Source organism: Hemicordylus capensis, chromosome 1 (assembly GCF_027244095.1).
Source record: "Hemicordylus capensis ecotype Gifberg chromosome 1, rHemCap1.1.pri, whole genome shotgun sequence".
In the NCBI taxonomy this organism is placed as follows: Eukaryota; Metazoa; Chordata; class Lepidosauria; order Squamata; family Cordylidae; genus Hemicordylus; species Hemicordylus capensis.
The window spans coordinates 50,193,961-50,211,217 of NC_069657.1; the positions used below are offsets into that span (position 1 = coordinate 50,193,961).

General features: G+C 43.5%; 1 protein-coding gene and 1 long non-coding RNA gene across 10 annotated transcripts in view; one reads left to right on the forward strand and one right to left on the reverse strand.

Annotated features, from left to right (window-relative positions):
* Window positions 1-17,257, forward strand: part of LTBP2 (latent transforming growth factor beta binding protein 2) — a 259,813-nt gene that overhangs the window by 200,657 nt on the left and 41,899 nt on the right. For 8 of the 9 annotated variants that reach the window (XM_053276860.1, XM_053276887.1, XM_053276877.1 and 5 more), the window contains 5 exons: window positions 2,307-2,326; window positions 6,330-6,369; window positions 8,011-8,112; window positions 11,395-11,520; window positions 12,113-12,241. In XM_053276860.1, coding sequence (XP_053132835.1) covers window positions 2,307-2,326; window positions 6,330-6,369; window positions 8,011-8,112; window positions 11,395-11,520; window positions 12,113-12,241 — 417 coding nt within the window. The remainder of the gene's footprint in view (window positions 1-2,306; window positions 2,327-6,329; window positions 6,370-8,010; window positions 8,113-11,394; window positions 11,521-12,112; window positions 12,242-17,257) is intronic. The other variant, XM_053276867.1, reaches the window with a different exon arrangement.
* On the reverse strand, window positions 707-12,676 carry LOC128336789 (uncharacterized). The gene is made up of 4 exons (XR_008312080.1): window positions 12,410-12,676; window positions 6,894-7,065; window positions 4,175-4,312; window positions 707-905 (listed from the first exon to the last, which is right to left on the reverse strand). It is a non-coding gene; the product is annotated as an uncharacterized LOC128336789 (long non-coding RNA).

Sequence of the window (17,257 nt, forward strand, 5' to 3'; positions counted from 1 at the left end):
ATCTCTTGGGCTAAACCTCTTTGCCACTAGAGCATACTCTGCTGTGTGGAAATTTTAATGTTTCTCAGTCACACCCCGACAGAGGGCATGTTGAACAGGCATATCAGGGTGAGAGGCATGGCTAGTGGGCACACTTCTGCTGCCTCCCTGTCAGTGGCGGCCCGTGAATGTGCCTCCGGGGTGGCGGCGGGAGGCACCTTTAAGAGTAAATTTATTTTGTGCTCACCTCCGCCGTGGCGGCTCCTGAACGCTGTTTGGCTGCTGGTAGGGCTTAGCTCCGTGGAAGCCAGGAGAGTGGAGGAGGCGCTTCCCCGCCATAGGGGCTGCTGGGCTGCACGTTGTGGCTCCAAACAGCGTTTAGGTGCCGCTGCAGCGGAGGTGAGCACTGAATTAATTTACTCTTAAAGGTGCCTCCCGCTGCCTCCCAGAGGCGCATTCACGGGCCGCCACTGCTCCCTGTGCATGTTTGCTGTATCTGGTAGTGGGGTTGTCTGAAGAGGGCTATTGCCTTATTTTAAACTGATTCCTCAAATCTCTTGGCATGATGAAGGCATTGGGTATTGCCTTCTTTTCTTTTCTTTTCTTTTCTTTTCTTTCCCAGTATGTTTCCAGTGTGCTTTACAATATAATGTAATCATAAAAACAGTTACAAATATAACTAAAAAAAAAACCAAAAACCACAAATAAAGTTAGCACAGCCACAGAAAAATTTTCAAAAGTCTTTAATTCCCAAAGGTAGAGTGGAAAAGAACTGCCTCTGCCTGCCTCTGAAATGACAGAAAGGAAGGACAAGTGTACATCCCAAGAGAGTATATTCCAAAGTTCCAGTGCTATATGTTTTTAATTGGTATTGTGTTTGATTTTTGATGTTTTAATTTCTGCAACTGTCAGCTTCTTTGAGTTCCCTGCAGTTAGGTCAGAAAAGTGGAGTATAACATTTTAAAATGAAAAAAATAAATGAATGCTACAGAAATACCTGTAATTTGCCCCTAATGCCATCTAGCACAGCGATCTTCATTATTTTTAAAGTGGGGGCTACTTTGGGGGGAGGGGGACCCTGCAATGTGATAGAGTCATTTCCCATCACGCTGATGTCTGCACAGTGTGTACTTTTCCTAGCGCTGGCAGATGGAGGTGAGCTTTAAGAGCAGAGGTGCACCTAGGTAATTTTGGAGCCTGGACCTAAAGGCCTTTGGAGGCCCCCCTCCCCTGCAAATTAAGCATCATCATGCTCTGCTAGGCAACCACACCACCTGGGACAGACTAAAGAGGATTTGGGGGGCACCAGGGGCTGTGGAGACCCTGGAATTTGGCCGCAAAGTCCAGGGGTGAGAGTGTCTCTATTTAAGAGTAAGAGATACCAGTTAAGCCCCAGCACCATTCTGGGAGGCATGCGCACAGTGCTGGGAAGGATTACACTTCCCAGAGCTCTCGATGTGCCTTTTGAGAAGGTGATGGGGCTCAAGAGCTCCATTTCCCTTAAAAGAGCCTCACTGTTACTGGTCAAAATGCAGGGCTGCCACTTCCGTGCAGTGTCGAGAGACTTGCGGAGTATTTGGCTTCGACCAATGCTTTGCACAGGCCTAATAAACAATTAGTCAAGGAGCCACACTTAAGGTCATTGGGAGCCACCATGGCTCTCAGGCCTTGCAAGGAAGGATACTGAGCTAGCAAGTTTGAGTCTTTAATAGTGGCATTGCCGACACACTCTCAACAGACACCAGAGTGGAGAAAGTGTATAGAAGCATTTGTGTATATTGAACAGAGGCTTTGGAAGTGAATTTCAACAGAATGGGTACACTCCAAGTACAGGAGTGGCTATCCAAATTAGTATTGGGGCATTCTGTGCCGCCTTTCATAATTTCCCCACAAGGCAATTTACAAGCTTAAAATACAACAGTGAAATCCATAAAAATCACTTTAAAGCAACCAACAATACAGACCATACAAGAAGATGAACAGCAAGAGAATCTGGAGAATGGACATCCTTTGGGAGAGCATTCCAAAGCCTAGGGGAAATACCAGTGAAGGCCCTGTCCTGTGTGCACGACAATCAAGCATCTCTCAGTGTTGGCACACAGAGCAGATGCGACTCTGATGACCTTATTAATCATGCAGAACCATTTGGGAGCAGGTGGTCCTTCAGATATCCAGGCCCCAAACCATTAAGGGCTTTAAAGATGATAACCAGCACCTTGAATTGGATCCAGAAACAAATCGGCAGCCAGTGTAACTCTTCTAAAATGCGCTTGGCATGCTAAGAATGCCTATCTTCTAAATTAATTATGTCTTCTATCATTTTACAGCAGAATCTCCAGAAGATCCGGTGAGTAGAATACCTGCTACTGAAAGTTTTGGGATAGGCTGGTGTTTAATATTTTTTCACTGAAGCTGCATGCTTTAAAAAGTAATTGAAAGAATACCTTTTTAGGAGATACTTCCTGAGATTGGAATCAAAAGGGATATGAAAGATTGGACTGAATATAAGCAGGATAATCTTGTAAATTCACATTTTTTACACAGATAATGGCTACATCCTTAACTTTAAAAGTACTGGAAGAATATTTTGTAAGTGATATACCACATCCTAGGGTATGTGTGGAGAAAAACCCAGTGGTTGTTCTAGTAGAATATTTGAAATAAAATCCAGTCTTAGCAACTGCTAAATTGCATTAGGAAATTTTTGGAAATTAAGATTGATACTGTACCTGCAAAGAAAGAGCACTCACTTTCAGAAAGTAAATAAACACAAAACCCTTAATTAATTAAATTAAAATATCCCTGTTGAATAATAACAAATTTAATGTGTGCTATATTGGAATATTAATTATAATACTAAACAAGTCACAGAACACACCTTTCAATATTTTGAATGCTCAATCATGTATATGAACCTTTTTAAAATTTTATTATGGTTTTAAATAAAAAGTTCTGTAGTGAAAAAATAGGACAGAATCCTGATTATTTATGTTGTTGCTTTGATATTAAGATCTCCTGTCACAAGAAGTAAAATGCTTGGCTTAACTTGGGAATCTCTTGTCAACACTAGAATTCGAAAAATGGCAACAGTTTTGTAGCTAAGGAAGTGGAAGCTCAGGTATTAAGGGGTGAAGGATTTAACTTCATTGTTTTTAAAGCACCTTATGTAATTCCATAGTGAATGAATGTAGGACTCTTCCGTATTGCTAACAGCAAATGTTCCTGACCTTTTGATGGATCTCTGGAAGACCCGGGAGAGTCACATTCCTTATTATCCTTATCTTTAAGAAGAAGTAACTGGGCAAAAAACCTAACAGCAGCTAGGTAGAATAAGACAGTATCCTTTTTCTGCAGGCATGTTTAGATAAACTCTTTCCCAAAATAAGTGATTCTTACAGTTGAATAATATAATTAGATTTTTCTACTCTTCTTAAAACTGATGACCAGAAAACTTCCTCAGAGATCATTCTGAAGTGGATTTGAGCAGCTCTGCATTCTTGACTTTTAACAAAACCATATTAACAGAGGAAGCTTTCCGGCCATCAATACTGACAAAGTGAGTAGATCCATCTGCCTTATTTAGTTGTAAAGACCACTTCCCTTGAGAGAGAGCTGATATAGAAACACATTGGGAATAAATGATACTGTCTTCCTACCGCTGAGTTTTTTTATCCTGCAAATTTTTTCCAGCTGTTTGATGCCTTACTGCTTGATCTTCTTCTCCGATGCCTATTTGAGAAACCTGCTAACAATGGGTCACCATTAGCCAGCTCTAGCTGAAGAATATTAAAGCGTGCATGCAGTTAACTCCGAGATTAATAGCTGGAAAGTCAGTTTAGATGCCACATTTCTGTTTCTCCAAACCATGATAGCACAGGCTCATATATGAACATAGGTAGCTGCTCTGTGTTGTCAGACTTTTGTTCCATCTAGCTCTGCATTGTTTGCACTGATCGGCAGAAGTTCTATATTTTTAAGGCAGGAGTCATTCCTAGCCCTGCAGCTACCTGGGGATACTGAACGTGGGACTTTCTACATTTATTTATGTACATTATTACTAGATTTATATACTGCCTTGCACATTGACCTTAAGGCAGTCGCAGCCCAAGACCTCTGTGTGCCTAAGGCAGAACGCCAAAAGACCTCCTCTCATGCATACCCTCCTCCCCTTCTTTTTTTCATCACCACCACTCACTGCTTGGTTTCGTGTGCGTGCACACACACATGCTTGCTTGCTTGTTTTTTCTCCTCCTTTTTTGCAGTGGCAATAGCTGTGGCTGTGTGACATGCACTTCTTCCTCTGTCATTGTTTCCTCCCTTGTGTGCCACTGCGCTGATTATGAAAATGGGGAAGAAGCAGAAGAGAAAATGATGAAAGGGCAGTAGAGTACTGGAGTTGCTATTTAGAGTATCTAATGCTCTCCTTTCCTTTCCTTCTTCATCCCTTCTTCCACTTCCTCCCCTTTTTCATAACCAGCCCAGTGGTGCACAAGAAGAGGTGAAGGAGGGAACATGTACTGTGCACCAAGGCAGGCAGCAATGAAGACGAAGAAGGAGTGGAGCAGAGCAGAACAGAGACGCTATTTGCCAGGCGGTGGCACAGCTCCGCTTGCAAAGAGCTATTCCAATGGCAGTGGCATCTTGCCTCTGTGCTCTCACCCCAGTAATTTGCCGCTTGAGGCAACCCAATAATTTGCCACTTCACCTCGCCTCATGGAAGGATCACTCTGCCAAATTTGTGCTCTAGCATTGAACTACTGCCACTTCCTAATGGCTCTCTTCACCAGAGCACTTTCCAGATTAGACCCTGCAACAGGGTCACGTCGTATCTCGGAAGTGTGCTTCCACACTTCCTGCGTTGTGACACCAGAGTCTCTGCACGGGCAGCAGGGTGCCGTTCACATTTCTAATGCTTTGTTTTGAATTTAATCACTGCGATATAGAGCTAGGATGACGTATATCCAGTGTAATAAAGTTGGTGCTTGTTCGGGTTGTTAGTTTCCGCAAGACTGCTCCCCCTGCTGTTTATGTTTTGAATGTAACTTGCCTGAACGGAGGCATTTTGCTGCTGTTGAGCAGCTAACTGGAAAGCACCCTGCTCATCTCCACTTCCCTCCAGCATGGAAATTCCCATTTCTCTTTCCTGGACCATACTTGTGATGATGATGAATCATTAACAGAAAGATTGACACCATTACAATGTAACTGACTTTCCTACCTACATGTATTCTATACCCATGATTCTCCTATCCAGGGCCGGATTAAGCTAGTGTGGGGCCTGTAGCATATGTTATAAAGGGGCCCTAAATTTTAAAAAATGTACATAAATATTAAAACATATATTATTTACTTATATAGTAAAGTAATTCAATTTTTTCATATGCTATATTTTGGAGTATGGGAGACCAAGCCACAAACTCACACTTACTGCAATAGTGAACATTTATATACTGTTTTTCAATCAAAATTCTCAAAGTGGTCTACATAGAAAAATAAGAGTGGATAGATGATTCTCTGTCTCCAAAGGGCTCACACTCTAAAAAGAAAAATGTGATAGGCACCAGCAACAGCCACTGGACAAATGCTATGCTGGGACTTCTCTTAAAAGGCACATTTAGCAGAAAAGGGATATTTTATCTAACATGAACCAAATAAAACAGATAAAGTTTTAACTTTAATTCCCGGTTGGAAGCTGGGTGTGCGGGGCCCTCAAAAACGCTGGGCCTGTAGCAAATGCTACATTTGCTACTACGTTAATCCACCATAGCCCATGGCAACGCACTTACCTGCAAATTACCTGTTCCCTTTCCTGGACCATACTTGTAATGATTAATCAGGCAAACTTCAAACAATGGTTTCAAATCATGGATTGGAAGCAATTTCTAATTAGGCCTGATCATTGTTTGTCCAGCAAGTGCCATGACAAACTATGGTGCTGGAAACCACAATAAAGGGAATCCATGGGTGAAATGGAGGGAGAGAGTGTGCAAGCCCATGACAAATTTTGATCCTTCAAACCATGGTGAGTCAGAAGCATGACGGTTGAATTGAGTCGGTGTGTCAAAGAATCTGGAGTGAGATAAGTGTAGATAAACATGATCCCAAGGGGGTGAAATTGACATTTGGGGTGGATCAGCACTTTGCTTAGAAACATATGGTCATCATAATAAGATTCTGGGAGTGATACTTCAACAACAAAACCCTACCCTGATGATACAATATACTTAACAGGGAATTGCTGAGGAAGAAAGCTTTTTTAATATGGGGAAATTTCCTCTTGATTTTGTGATTTCTGCTTAGTCTTATACATGTGTACAGCTAATCATCCCATTTATACTTCTTGTTCATAGGATACAGATGATGATGTTCAAGTACCGGACAGTAGCCCAGGTAAATTGCAGAGTAACATGCTGAATATTGCATCTATAAATGAGGCAATGAATTAAAAGAAGGGTGCAAATACTGACAGGCTGTGCTGATAAGCCTGTTACCAGGGGGAAGGCAAACATTTTTTTCCGAAGAGATTTTCTAAATACGTTTATATTTGTTGCATGCGTTCAGCCAGGGAGAAGAGCAGGGCAGCAGAGATGGTATCGGCTCGGTGGGACGTGTATGGGAAACTACCCATACAATATCCTCAAAAGTGAACTATAACCTATTTATTGAATTGAAAAAGCCATGCAACCTGATGCATAATTTTTTTAGTTTGTTTTTATTATTTAGAGGAGGCAAATGACAAATTGGGGACGGGGGGGGAGTGATCCTCAGCTAGGAACACATTTTTTTAAATGTGTAGGGATCATTCAAAATAATTACAGATAAAGATTATTGATACATAGACACACGAACAATTCCAAATACAATACAATTTTTGGTCAAATTGCAAAGGTTCTTACACTCTCTGTTTTAATCACCTGGTTATTAGCATGCTACAAGCATGCTAAGTACTTGTAGCATAGGTGGAAAAGGTTTCTCTGATGCAAGATGTGGAAAGGTGATTTCCATTGATCTCCGCTTCCTTCTGCAGCTGCTGCAACTCTGTATTCCTGCTGAAATGCTGCAAACAGCTAGCATGTGGCACAGGGGCTGCAACAGTAAAGGCGGGGGAAATCACTTGTCAGTGAAAGGCGGGGGGAATAGCCCCATCCCCTCACATGAGTAGAACTTCTTATTCTAGTCATGCAATGAGTTGGTAAGGGTAGAATTCACGTTCTTTTAATTTTTGTTATATTGTAAAAGCTATTGCTGTGTTGATAATAAACTTGAAACCTTTACATTTCCAGAACATAAAAACTGACATCAAACCATAGAAGCATGCTCAGTGATATATTAAGTGATATATTTCAGAGCACCATATATTCAAGATCTGCTTTTTATTGATAGAAAAAGTGATAATGCAGCTTGGTGTAGTTATACATTTTGATTAAAACAAAATTGTAAATAGAGAATGGTTGTGAATAATAGCAATACTCAACTTCTAAGTGGGGCATTGTGTAGTTATCGCTAGGATTGTGTGTATCAGAAAGCATTCTTATTGCATGCTTGTTACTGTGCATTGAATTCAATTACTGTGCATTGAATTCATGTGGTGGTGGTGGTGGTGGTGGTGGGTTATTTTTTACTGTAATATCATTTTGACTAATCTCTGTGTTTTTCTTGCTGATAATCAGTGAAAGAGCTTTCCTATATAAGACCAGAGTTCAGCAACAGGCTGGCTTGAGCATAATGCTTCCATTCTTTATCAAAATATATCAGCTGACGGGCCTTGGAGGCCCAGGAAGATAACTGGGCCTCCAAACTTTGGCCTTTGGGACCCCAACCTTCACAACCATCTTCTGTGCTGTTCTCCCCCATATTGTGCACTTTACAGTTGTGAGGTTTATTGTGAGTCCAATCCTTTGCTTGTTTGCTCACATGTACATTGAGCTGAGTACATAGGCTTGAAATCTTCATGTCTCTGGGTAGGGCCCAGCTGATTCTTGTTCTCTACCTGACAGTGGTTTATAGTTAGCGTTCATTTCTCTTATGCAGTGGATGTGGTGGACGTTTCCCCCCATTTTCCTGACCAGCCTTTTCCAGGAGGAGCTGTAGGGGAGGATGTTGCTCCAACAGATATAGCAACAGTGTTTACAGGTAGGTTTGCCAGTGTCTCCGAAGAGCTCTCACCATTTATATCACGATGTGTAACAAGCAGAGATCAGATGCAGCACTTCAGATGACTCTCTCAGAGGAACCAAACCTCATGCTGTCGAAGAAGTGTATGATTATTGGCCTCCACGAAAAGGAAATGTGTGTGTGTGTATTTCGTTGCTTTAAGCCACTTTCACACACGACGTTTGAGAATAGATTTTAGCATTTCTGACATTTTTAATTTCAGTGTCACACTGGATAGAATGTATGTTCAGTTTCCAAATATCTCTTCTTTCTGTATCATATTAATAACATTCCCAAATGATGCATCCCAGAATAATAATTTTGGTGTCACTTGTGATAAGCCCTTCATCTTGCCATGTTACTTTTTCTGACCCATTCAAGGGGATATAACAGTCCCCATAGACTTTAAGATACTAGTACTGTTTGGTGCATATCAATATCGATAGCATTTTTCTCAGTGTTCAAAGCACTTCACATACCGTATCTCAGTAAGCCTTGTTTAGATTATTTCCATACTGCGGATTAGGGAGCTGCGGCGGAGAGAACACTGGCTTACCTAAAGCCAAGATGAGATTTGAACAAGGAGCTGCCATTATGCTAGCTTTCCAAAGGCTCTGCTCTGGCTAGAGTTGAGCAGGAATCATTGTGCCAGGTTTCACAAAAAGAGCTAGTGCTGTACTGCCAGTGCTGCAAGGCAAAGTGAACTTTCATTCGATCCTTCAGTAGAGCTGACTAGGCTCCCTGATTGGGCAGGACAAGTGTGACTTCATCAGATATTATTTTGTATATTGCACACAGTCCATAGGAGGAGAGTCTGCAAAATATATAACAAAAAACTTGCTGGCAAACAGAGAAGGGGAATTACAGGACTGTTTATTAAAAAGATGGTAATTCTTGATCATGGAATGGCAAGATCAAAACACTTAGGATCTCTGCTGTGAGAAAGGCAGCGTGAGCGGAGTGTGGGGGACAGTGATCAGGGCTATGTCACAGAGTTGAGTCATGAGGTTGCCGGTGAAGTGGGTAGTTGTGTGACCTCAGGCAGTAACATATTTGCTGCTTAGATAATGGCAGCTGTGTTGTTTCAGAATTGCTTACACGTGTCCGGGAGTGCTGCCCCTGCCCTTGTACTCTGGACTAAAACATTCTTGCAAAGAACTGGCAGAGGATCTCAATCACCTTTTGTCTGCCCTGGTTTGCTTATAAGCTGGTTGGATGACAGGATTGTCCAAGACTGCTAGGTGTGGGTGTCTTGACGTTCGTGCTGTCAATGTTGCTGGGCTGGCTCCAACTGTCCTAATGAGCTTGACCATGAATTGGTGCAATCCAAAGTGGAAGTATTAAGAAGAAGAACTGGTGCAAAGATTTTGTACGCTGGCCAGGTACTGAAACTCGTGTTCTAGAAAACTCATTTCCACCACATTTGAACTGGGTTCCACAAGGGTTCTCAAACTTGTGTGTCCATATGTTATTGGACTACCACTCCCATCATCCCTAGCCACAGTGGTGGCATTTGATGCTTTATTGTACCAATTGCTCCTCCCTCTCTCCCTTCTGTAGAAGCTCTGGCCTAGCACTTGCCTACCCCCTATACTTTTGAACTGTTCCCCTCTACTTTTTTTAAATCCAGAGTGTCGGAGGAGTAGGTGGCAGCATTGACAGATGGCAGGAGTGGATGGTAGTAGAGAATCACCAGTTTAAGAGATGCCTTTTAAAGGGGTGATGCTCTTATATTTAGCAGGAGGGGAGCAAATGGCCCTATCCAGCCCCAGCACAGCATTCTTCTAGTGGCTGTTCTGATATCTGCCTTATGTTTCTTTTTAAAAATGCGAGTCCTTTGGGAACAGGGGACCATCTTATTTATGTTTTATTTATTTTTCCTGTGTAAATCACTTTGAAAACTTTGGTTGAAGAGCAGTATATAAAGGGATTAGAAATATTCTCAGTGGGCAGGCAAGTCTTTTGATAGCTATTATCCATGATATCTAAATTGTACCTTCAGAAGCTGTATGGGAGCAGGTGCCTTCATGCATGGGAGCATCTGGTTGGCTACTGCTGGAAACAAGATGCTGGGCTAGGTAGATCCAATTCAGCAAGGTTCTGCTTCTGAAGTTCAGCATCTTCAACAGTGTCTTCAACCGTGGCTGGCTGTTTTCTTCCAGAAAGCCAGCAAGCAGGCTGAGGCAGTCTTACCCCTGGACTTCAGAGCCGAAGCCACAGCCCCTGGAGGCCCCCAAATCCTCTTGTGTCCGTCCTGGGCAGTGTGGTCGCCTGGCTGAGCATGATGATGCTTAATTTGCGGGGGGGGGGGGGGCGGGGAGGCGGCTCCAAAGGCCTTTAGGTCCAGGCTCCAAAATTACCTAGGTGCACCTCTGCAAGCAGGGCATGAAGGCAACAGTCCTCTCCTGGTGTTCCCCCCCCGAAACTGGTATTTAGGGACACATTACATTAGAAAATGGAGGTCTCATGTCTGTGTCATGGCTGAGAAATATTGATAGACCTTGTGACAGCTCAAGACCACTTTTGACCTAAGGAGGACTCATCAAGGTTCAACTGGATTAGCCATTGAAAGAACTGCCAACAGCTCTACAGCAAAAGGAAGTATTGCCCTAAGTATGGAGCCACATTAGGGACAAAGTAAGTCCCAGGCCGGCTGCTAGGAATGGCTGGCTTGGCTCAGCTCCTCCGTCTCTGCTGAGTGAACCTTCAGCCTGTTTTCCAATCTCTACCCCTGCTTTATGCTATAGAATGAGAGAGCCACTTGATTCATGAACAGATGTTTAGAACTCTTGCTGGATCAAAGAACAATGGTGACTGCTCACCAACATGATGTGCAATGGAATGCTGGCAGTGCCCATCAGCTGACACTGCTGTGCATGTGACAAGCAGCCCCAGCGACACTACTTAAAACTGTGCACCTGCAGTTGCCCAGCACTACTTCCATTGCTAGTACTTCTAACATGATGCATTGCACAACTGTGGGTGTGCAGTTCTAAGTAGTTGTGCAACTGCTCATTTGCACAACACCACCAGGCTGCCTACCACACGTTTAGCAGTGCCAGCTGCTGGGCACTGCTAGTGTTGCATTGTTCATTGTCAGCCGCTATATTACTATTAATATTTCATTTCATTTCATTTCATTTCAATATTTATTTATTTATTTATTTATTTGCTTTAAAATGGGGGAACTGTGCATACTGTGCTGTAGGAGGGGGGAAATGAGGACATCTTTTTGACATTTTCCTCTCCTCTCATTCTCAGAAATGAATGCATGCTCTTCTTCACCCAGTATCTGTGGTCCAGGTGCCTGTGTGAACCTACCAGGAGGATATGCCTGTTTATGTTATCCTGGCTACCAGCAGCATCCCAGTCTCACCTATTGCATTGGTATTTCAGCAGTTTGGTTTCTTGAGGGGACTGGGTGGGGTGTGTGGGTGGAGCAGGGAGATACATTCAGAAAGACTACTCCCCCCGCCACAAAAAAAAAAAAAATCCATTGTGAAAGGAGAATTTGGAAAGTGGATTGACACCAGGCAGAGCTAAAACCTGAGCCAGCATGGTGTCATACTGAACTGGAAGATTCATGGGCAATCTTCACATTCCAGTCTATAACTATAGCCATAGGAATGTCTGTAAAGTAAAGTGTGCCTATAAAGTGTGCCTATAAAGTGTGCCTATGTCTATAAAGTAAAGTGTGATGTCGACTCCTGGCGACCACAGAGCCCTGTGGTTTTTTTTTTGTAGCAAACAGGAGGGGTTTACCATTGCCATCTCCCTCACAGTATGAGATGATGCCTTTCAGCATCTTTCTATATCGCTGCTGCCCAATATAGGTACCAGTGGGGATTTGAACCGGCATCTTCATGCTTGCTAGGCAAGTCATTTCCCGCTGTGCCATTAGTTGGCCCAGGAATTTCTATAGAGAGGGTGAAATTTAGAACATTGCCAAATTGCCCTTGACTCTCTGCTCTTGCTTCAGATGTCGATGAATGTGAGAGGAATCCATGTGCTGAGAAGGGCCACTGCATCAACAGTGAGGGCTCCTACTCCTGTATCTGTTTTTCTGGGTATACCCTTTTCACCTCACAGAACACACAAACTTGTCAAGGTGAGTAGTGCTTATGTGGTATTCACCAGCTTCTTGTAGGGGTGTGCATGGAACCGGACTGGTCCAGTTCAATCCGGCACTCCCTCGACCCCACCCGCCCCCCGCCGGTCCAGTCTGGGAGGGGGATCTGTGCCTTTTAAAAAAAATTAATTTTTTTTTCAAACTTACCCTTCTGGGAGAACTGTCCGAGTCAGAGAGAGAGAGAGAGAGAGTGTGTGTGTGTGTGTGTGTGTGTCTGCAAAGGTTCGTCCTTCCCCCGCTGGCCTCCTTTAGTTAAAAAAAATCGGCTGTTCGGTTTTCGGCCTTCCCCCGGCACAGCAGCCATTTTGGAGTCTGCCACACCTGCGCAATGGGCTTCTGTGTGGCCTAGGTCATGCCTAAGAGAGGCTGGCGGGGGGAAGAGGAACTTCCGTGAACTCCCCCGCCGCCTTGGACAACTCCCCTAGAGGGGGTAAGTTTTGGGGGGAAATTAAAGTAAAAAAATAAACGCACAAATCACTACCCCCCGAACTGGCCGGGGCGGGGGCGGGTTCAGTCCAGGGTCGGACAGAACAGGTAGTGGTTCAGCTCAACCCCAAACAGTTGAACTGAACCGTTCAATGTCGAACCTGTTTGCACATCCCTAGCTTCTTGTGTGCTCCCCTAGAAGATAAAGCAAGCTCCCTGTGTGCATTTCCAGATTAAATGGAGGAGAAGAACACTTTTATCTTACTTGTAACTTGAGCTTTCCTCTATTTCCCCTGCAGATAATACTGTTGCTATCTTCTCTGTGTCTGAGGGAATTCCCCCCAATACCTTTTCCCTCTCCTCTCATTAGTGTATATGAACAAGGAAACACAACTAAGAGGGTGTTCTCACATGCAGCCTACACCAGGCTAGGGAAGCCCAGCTGTGCATGAGAACCTGCGGGATCAAGTCTGATCCCGGCGGGGCAGAGCTACCTAGCCCAGCTTTTTAGCCCGGCCGCTAGCCGAGGTTAAGGGAGCAAGCACTCCCTTAACCTGGGCTTGCTACTTGTGTGCAAGCTTGGGTTACTTTCAGTCTACTTCCAGTCTGCTGCTCACAGAGACAGGTGCCTAGAGCACCCATATCCTGAGAGAATCCCCCAGTGCACTCTGCTTGGCACACGGTGCACTGTGGGATTCCTGGAGGCCAGAATGTGTCGTCCCAGCCTCCGGAGCTCCACGCTGAGGCACGCAGCGCAGACTGCACTCCCAGGAACATGCGAATGCTCATCTGAGTGGGAAGGTGAGTTTAACCAGCCTTCTCACCCTGCTCGACGCCACTCTGCCCGCCTGGTCATGTGAACGACCTCTAAGTGTGCTAAAAATCATCCTTAGGTCCAATTATTGTTTTGTTATCACAGCAGATTATCTTTTGGTTTCTTGTCCGTGCTTTTTCTAGTCATATATAAAGAGGGTGATAAACACAGCAGCAAGGGTGGAAGAAAAGTAATGGAGGTGCATTAACAATATGGACACTCAAGGATTTTGTGCTTGCATTCACCTTCATACTGGGCCAATTTGGTTGATACTTCCCCCACCCCCATACACTTCCAGAACTGGCCCATACAATTAAAAGGGGGGATGTGCTGAGAATGCACTGAGTGTGACATTTTTTACAGATGTCCTGACAAGCCTCCCAGCATATTCTTTTATCACGCGGGGCATAGCAGCCAAATGGCTGCTCTGAACGTGCTCCAAATACTAGGCGTGTGTATGCTTGAAAAACTCAGATCCAATTTGAATCCAACATGATCTGATTCTGAAAATTTCGGAATTGGATTCTTTGCCCCGGGGATGTCAGATATGTAATTGGAGTCAGATATCCAGTCAGAAATCTAACTTAAAATCAGATTTTTCCCCATAGAGGAGAATGGGGTTTGCTGCTCTTCAACCATGCCAATAAAGATTGATTGATTGGTTAGTGAATGAGGAGATTTTTAAAAATTCACTAAAAATCACTGGTTGGTACTAGAACTTTGAAACTTAACACATGTGTGGCTTTAAAAGTCACTTAGACAAATTCATGGAGGACAGGTCTATCAATGGCTAGTAGTCTCAGGGTTTTAGGCCACCTCCAGCCTCAGAGGCAAAATGCCTCTGAATACCAGTTGCAGGGGAGCAACAGAAGGAGAGTGGGCATGACCCCACCTTTTTCCTGTGAACTTCTCAGAGGCATCTGGTGGGCCATTGTGTAAAACAGGATGCTGGACTAGATAGGCCTTGGGCCTGATCCAGCAAAGCTGTTCTTACGTATGTTCTTGTGAAGGAGGTCAGGGCCCCCTCTAGTGAATGTGAAGAAAATTGGCCAGTTCCCTGATTTGTGGTGAATTTTTGAAAGTTTTGTTTTAAAAAATGCTAAAAATTGTGAAATCTGGCTTGTTTCAAGCTAGAACTTTTCAAAAACTTCTGAAACTGAAAACCCTCCTTGGACCATCATTCCCCCAGCATGTGGAGGAATCTGCCCTCTATCTTCATGAAAAGGTGACATCATGCCCCCTTTACCGCCCTTTGTTATTTCCAGAATGGATAGGCATACAGTTATGAAATCTTTCATACATGAAGTCCACATTGACAGGACTCTGTGTTGTTTTTTTCAAAGCTATAGGTCATTGCCCTGATTTTTGGTGAACTTTTGAAAATATTTTTAAAATGGTGAAATCTGGTTTGTTTCAAGCTTAAACATTACAAAATGTTCTGTCTCTGAAGCCCCTCCCTGGACCACCATTCCACCTCCATGTAGAGGAAAAAGGATATTTCTTTGATTTTATCAAATAAATTTGATAAATATTCTTTATCCATTTTCTGTTCCTACAGGAACAGGCAGACCTTTTCGAACAGATTAAAGGGCTTAACACCTTTTGATCTCTTAACGGCTAGAAGAGAAAGCAATAAAGCACTTTTTATGACTTGTGCTTCTGCAATTATTTTTCTGATTCGTTATCAGAAAGTAAACTTCAAATCGGAAATGTCAAATTTTTAAACTGAGTTTGAACATTTCAGATGAATTCCAACATTTAAGAACATAAGAACAGCTCTACTGGATCAGATCCAAAGCATATCTAGTCCAGCATCTTGTTTTACAGAGTGGCCCACCAAATGCCTCTGAGAAGGCCACAAGCAGGAGCTGAGGGCATGCCCTCTCTCCTCCTGTTGCTCCCCTGCAACTGGTATTTAGAGCCATCTTCCCTCTCAGACTGGAGGTGGCCTATAGCCCTCAGACATTGATAGACTTCTGCTCCATGCATTTATCTAAACCTCTCTTAAAGCCATCCAGGTTGGTGGCTGTCACTACATTTTGTGGCAGAGAATTCCATAGGTTAATTATGCATTGTTTGAAAAAGTACTTCCTTTTGTCCGTCCTACATTTCTTGGCAATCAGTTTCATGGGATGACCCCTGGTTCTAGTGTTATGAGAGAGAGAGAAATTTTTCTCCCTGTCAGCTTTCTGCACACCGTATATGATTTTATAAACCTCTATCATGTCTCCCCTCAGTCGTCTTTTTTTCTAAACTAAAAAGGCCCAGGCGTGGCCTTGCCCTCTTATGCACCTTCTCCAGTTCTATAAGATCCTTTCTGAGGTATGGTGACCAGAACTGCATGCAGTACTCCAAATGTGGCAGCACCATAGTTTTGTATAAGGGTATTATAATATTTGTTTTTAATCCCCTTTCTAATGATTCCAAGCATAGAATTGGCCTTTTTCACAGCTGCTGCACACTGAATTGACAGTTTCAGTGAGCTGTCCACTGTGAACCCAAGATCCCTCTCCTGGTCAGTCAATGACAGTTCAGATCCCATCAGTGTATGTGTGAAGGGTTGGTTTTTTTTGCCCCAATATGCATCCCTTTACACTTGTTAACACTGAACCACATTTGCCATTTTGTTGCCCACTCCCCCAGTTTGGAGAGATCCTTTTGGAACTCCTCACAATCTCTTTTGGATTTTACTACCCTAAATAGTTTGGTGTCATCTGAAAATTTGGCCACCTTGCTGCTTACCCCACCTCTAGATCATTTATGAATAAATTAAAAAGCACTAGTACAGATCCCTCAGTACAGATCCCTGGGGGACCACAATTCTTGTTTCCCTCCATTTAGAGAACTGTTGTTTTATTCCTACCCTCCATTTCTTGTCCTTCAACCAGTTACCAAGCCACGCGTGAACCTGTCTTCTTATCCCATGACTGCTAAGTTTTCTCAAGAGTCTTTGATGAGGAACTTAGTTGAAAGCTTTTTGAAAGTCCAGGTATACTATGTCAACTGGATCACCTTTATCCACATGACATTCTCAAAAGAACTTCAAAAGTTGCCTTTGCAGAATCCATGCTGGTTCTCCTTCAGCAGGGACTGTACTTGTAAATGCTTCACAATTCTTTCCTTGAGAATGCTTTCCATCAGTTTGCCCAGAACAGACATTAAACAAATCTCTAATTTCTTGGATCCCCCAGATCCCTTTTTGAAAACTGGTGTTACATTGGCTATTTTCCAGTCTTCCAGTACTGAGCCTGATTGTAGGGATGTGCATGAATGGCTTGGGCAGCTGCAGGTGGGGCAGTTTCTTTAAAAAGCAGGTAACCAGGACCTTACCTGCTCTTCCGCCGCCCCACTGCTTTTCCGAGTGCAGTGCTCACTGTTCAAAAGGTGAGCGCTACACCCAGAAAAGGCAGCAGAAGAGCAGGTAAGGTCCTACTTACCTGCTTTTAAAAGGAACTGACCTCCATTCCACCACTGAACCGGTTCAAATGCCGGTGCCTGATCCAGTTTGGCACTTCCCAAAGGAGGTGCCGAACTGGTTCAGGCACATCCCAACACTACCTGATTGTAGGGATAAGTAATATATTTTTGCAAGGAAGTCAGCAATTTCACATTTGAGTTCTTTAAGGACTCTCAGGTGGATGCCATCTGGCCCTGGCAATTTGTTAACTGTTATTTTTTCCAGAAAGTTTAGAACATTATCTCTCATCACCTCTGTCTGACTCCGTTATTTAGCTTCTGTCCCTGAGAAGCTCAGT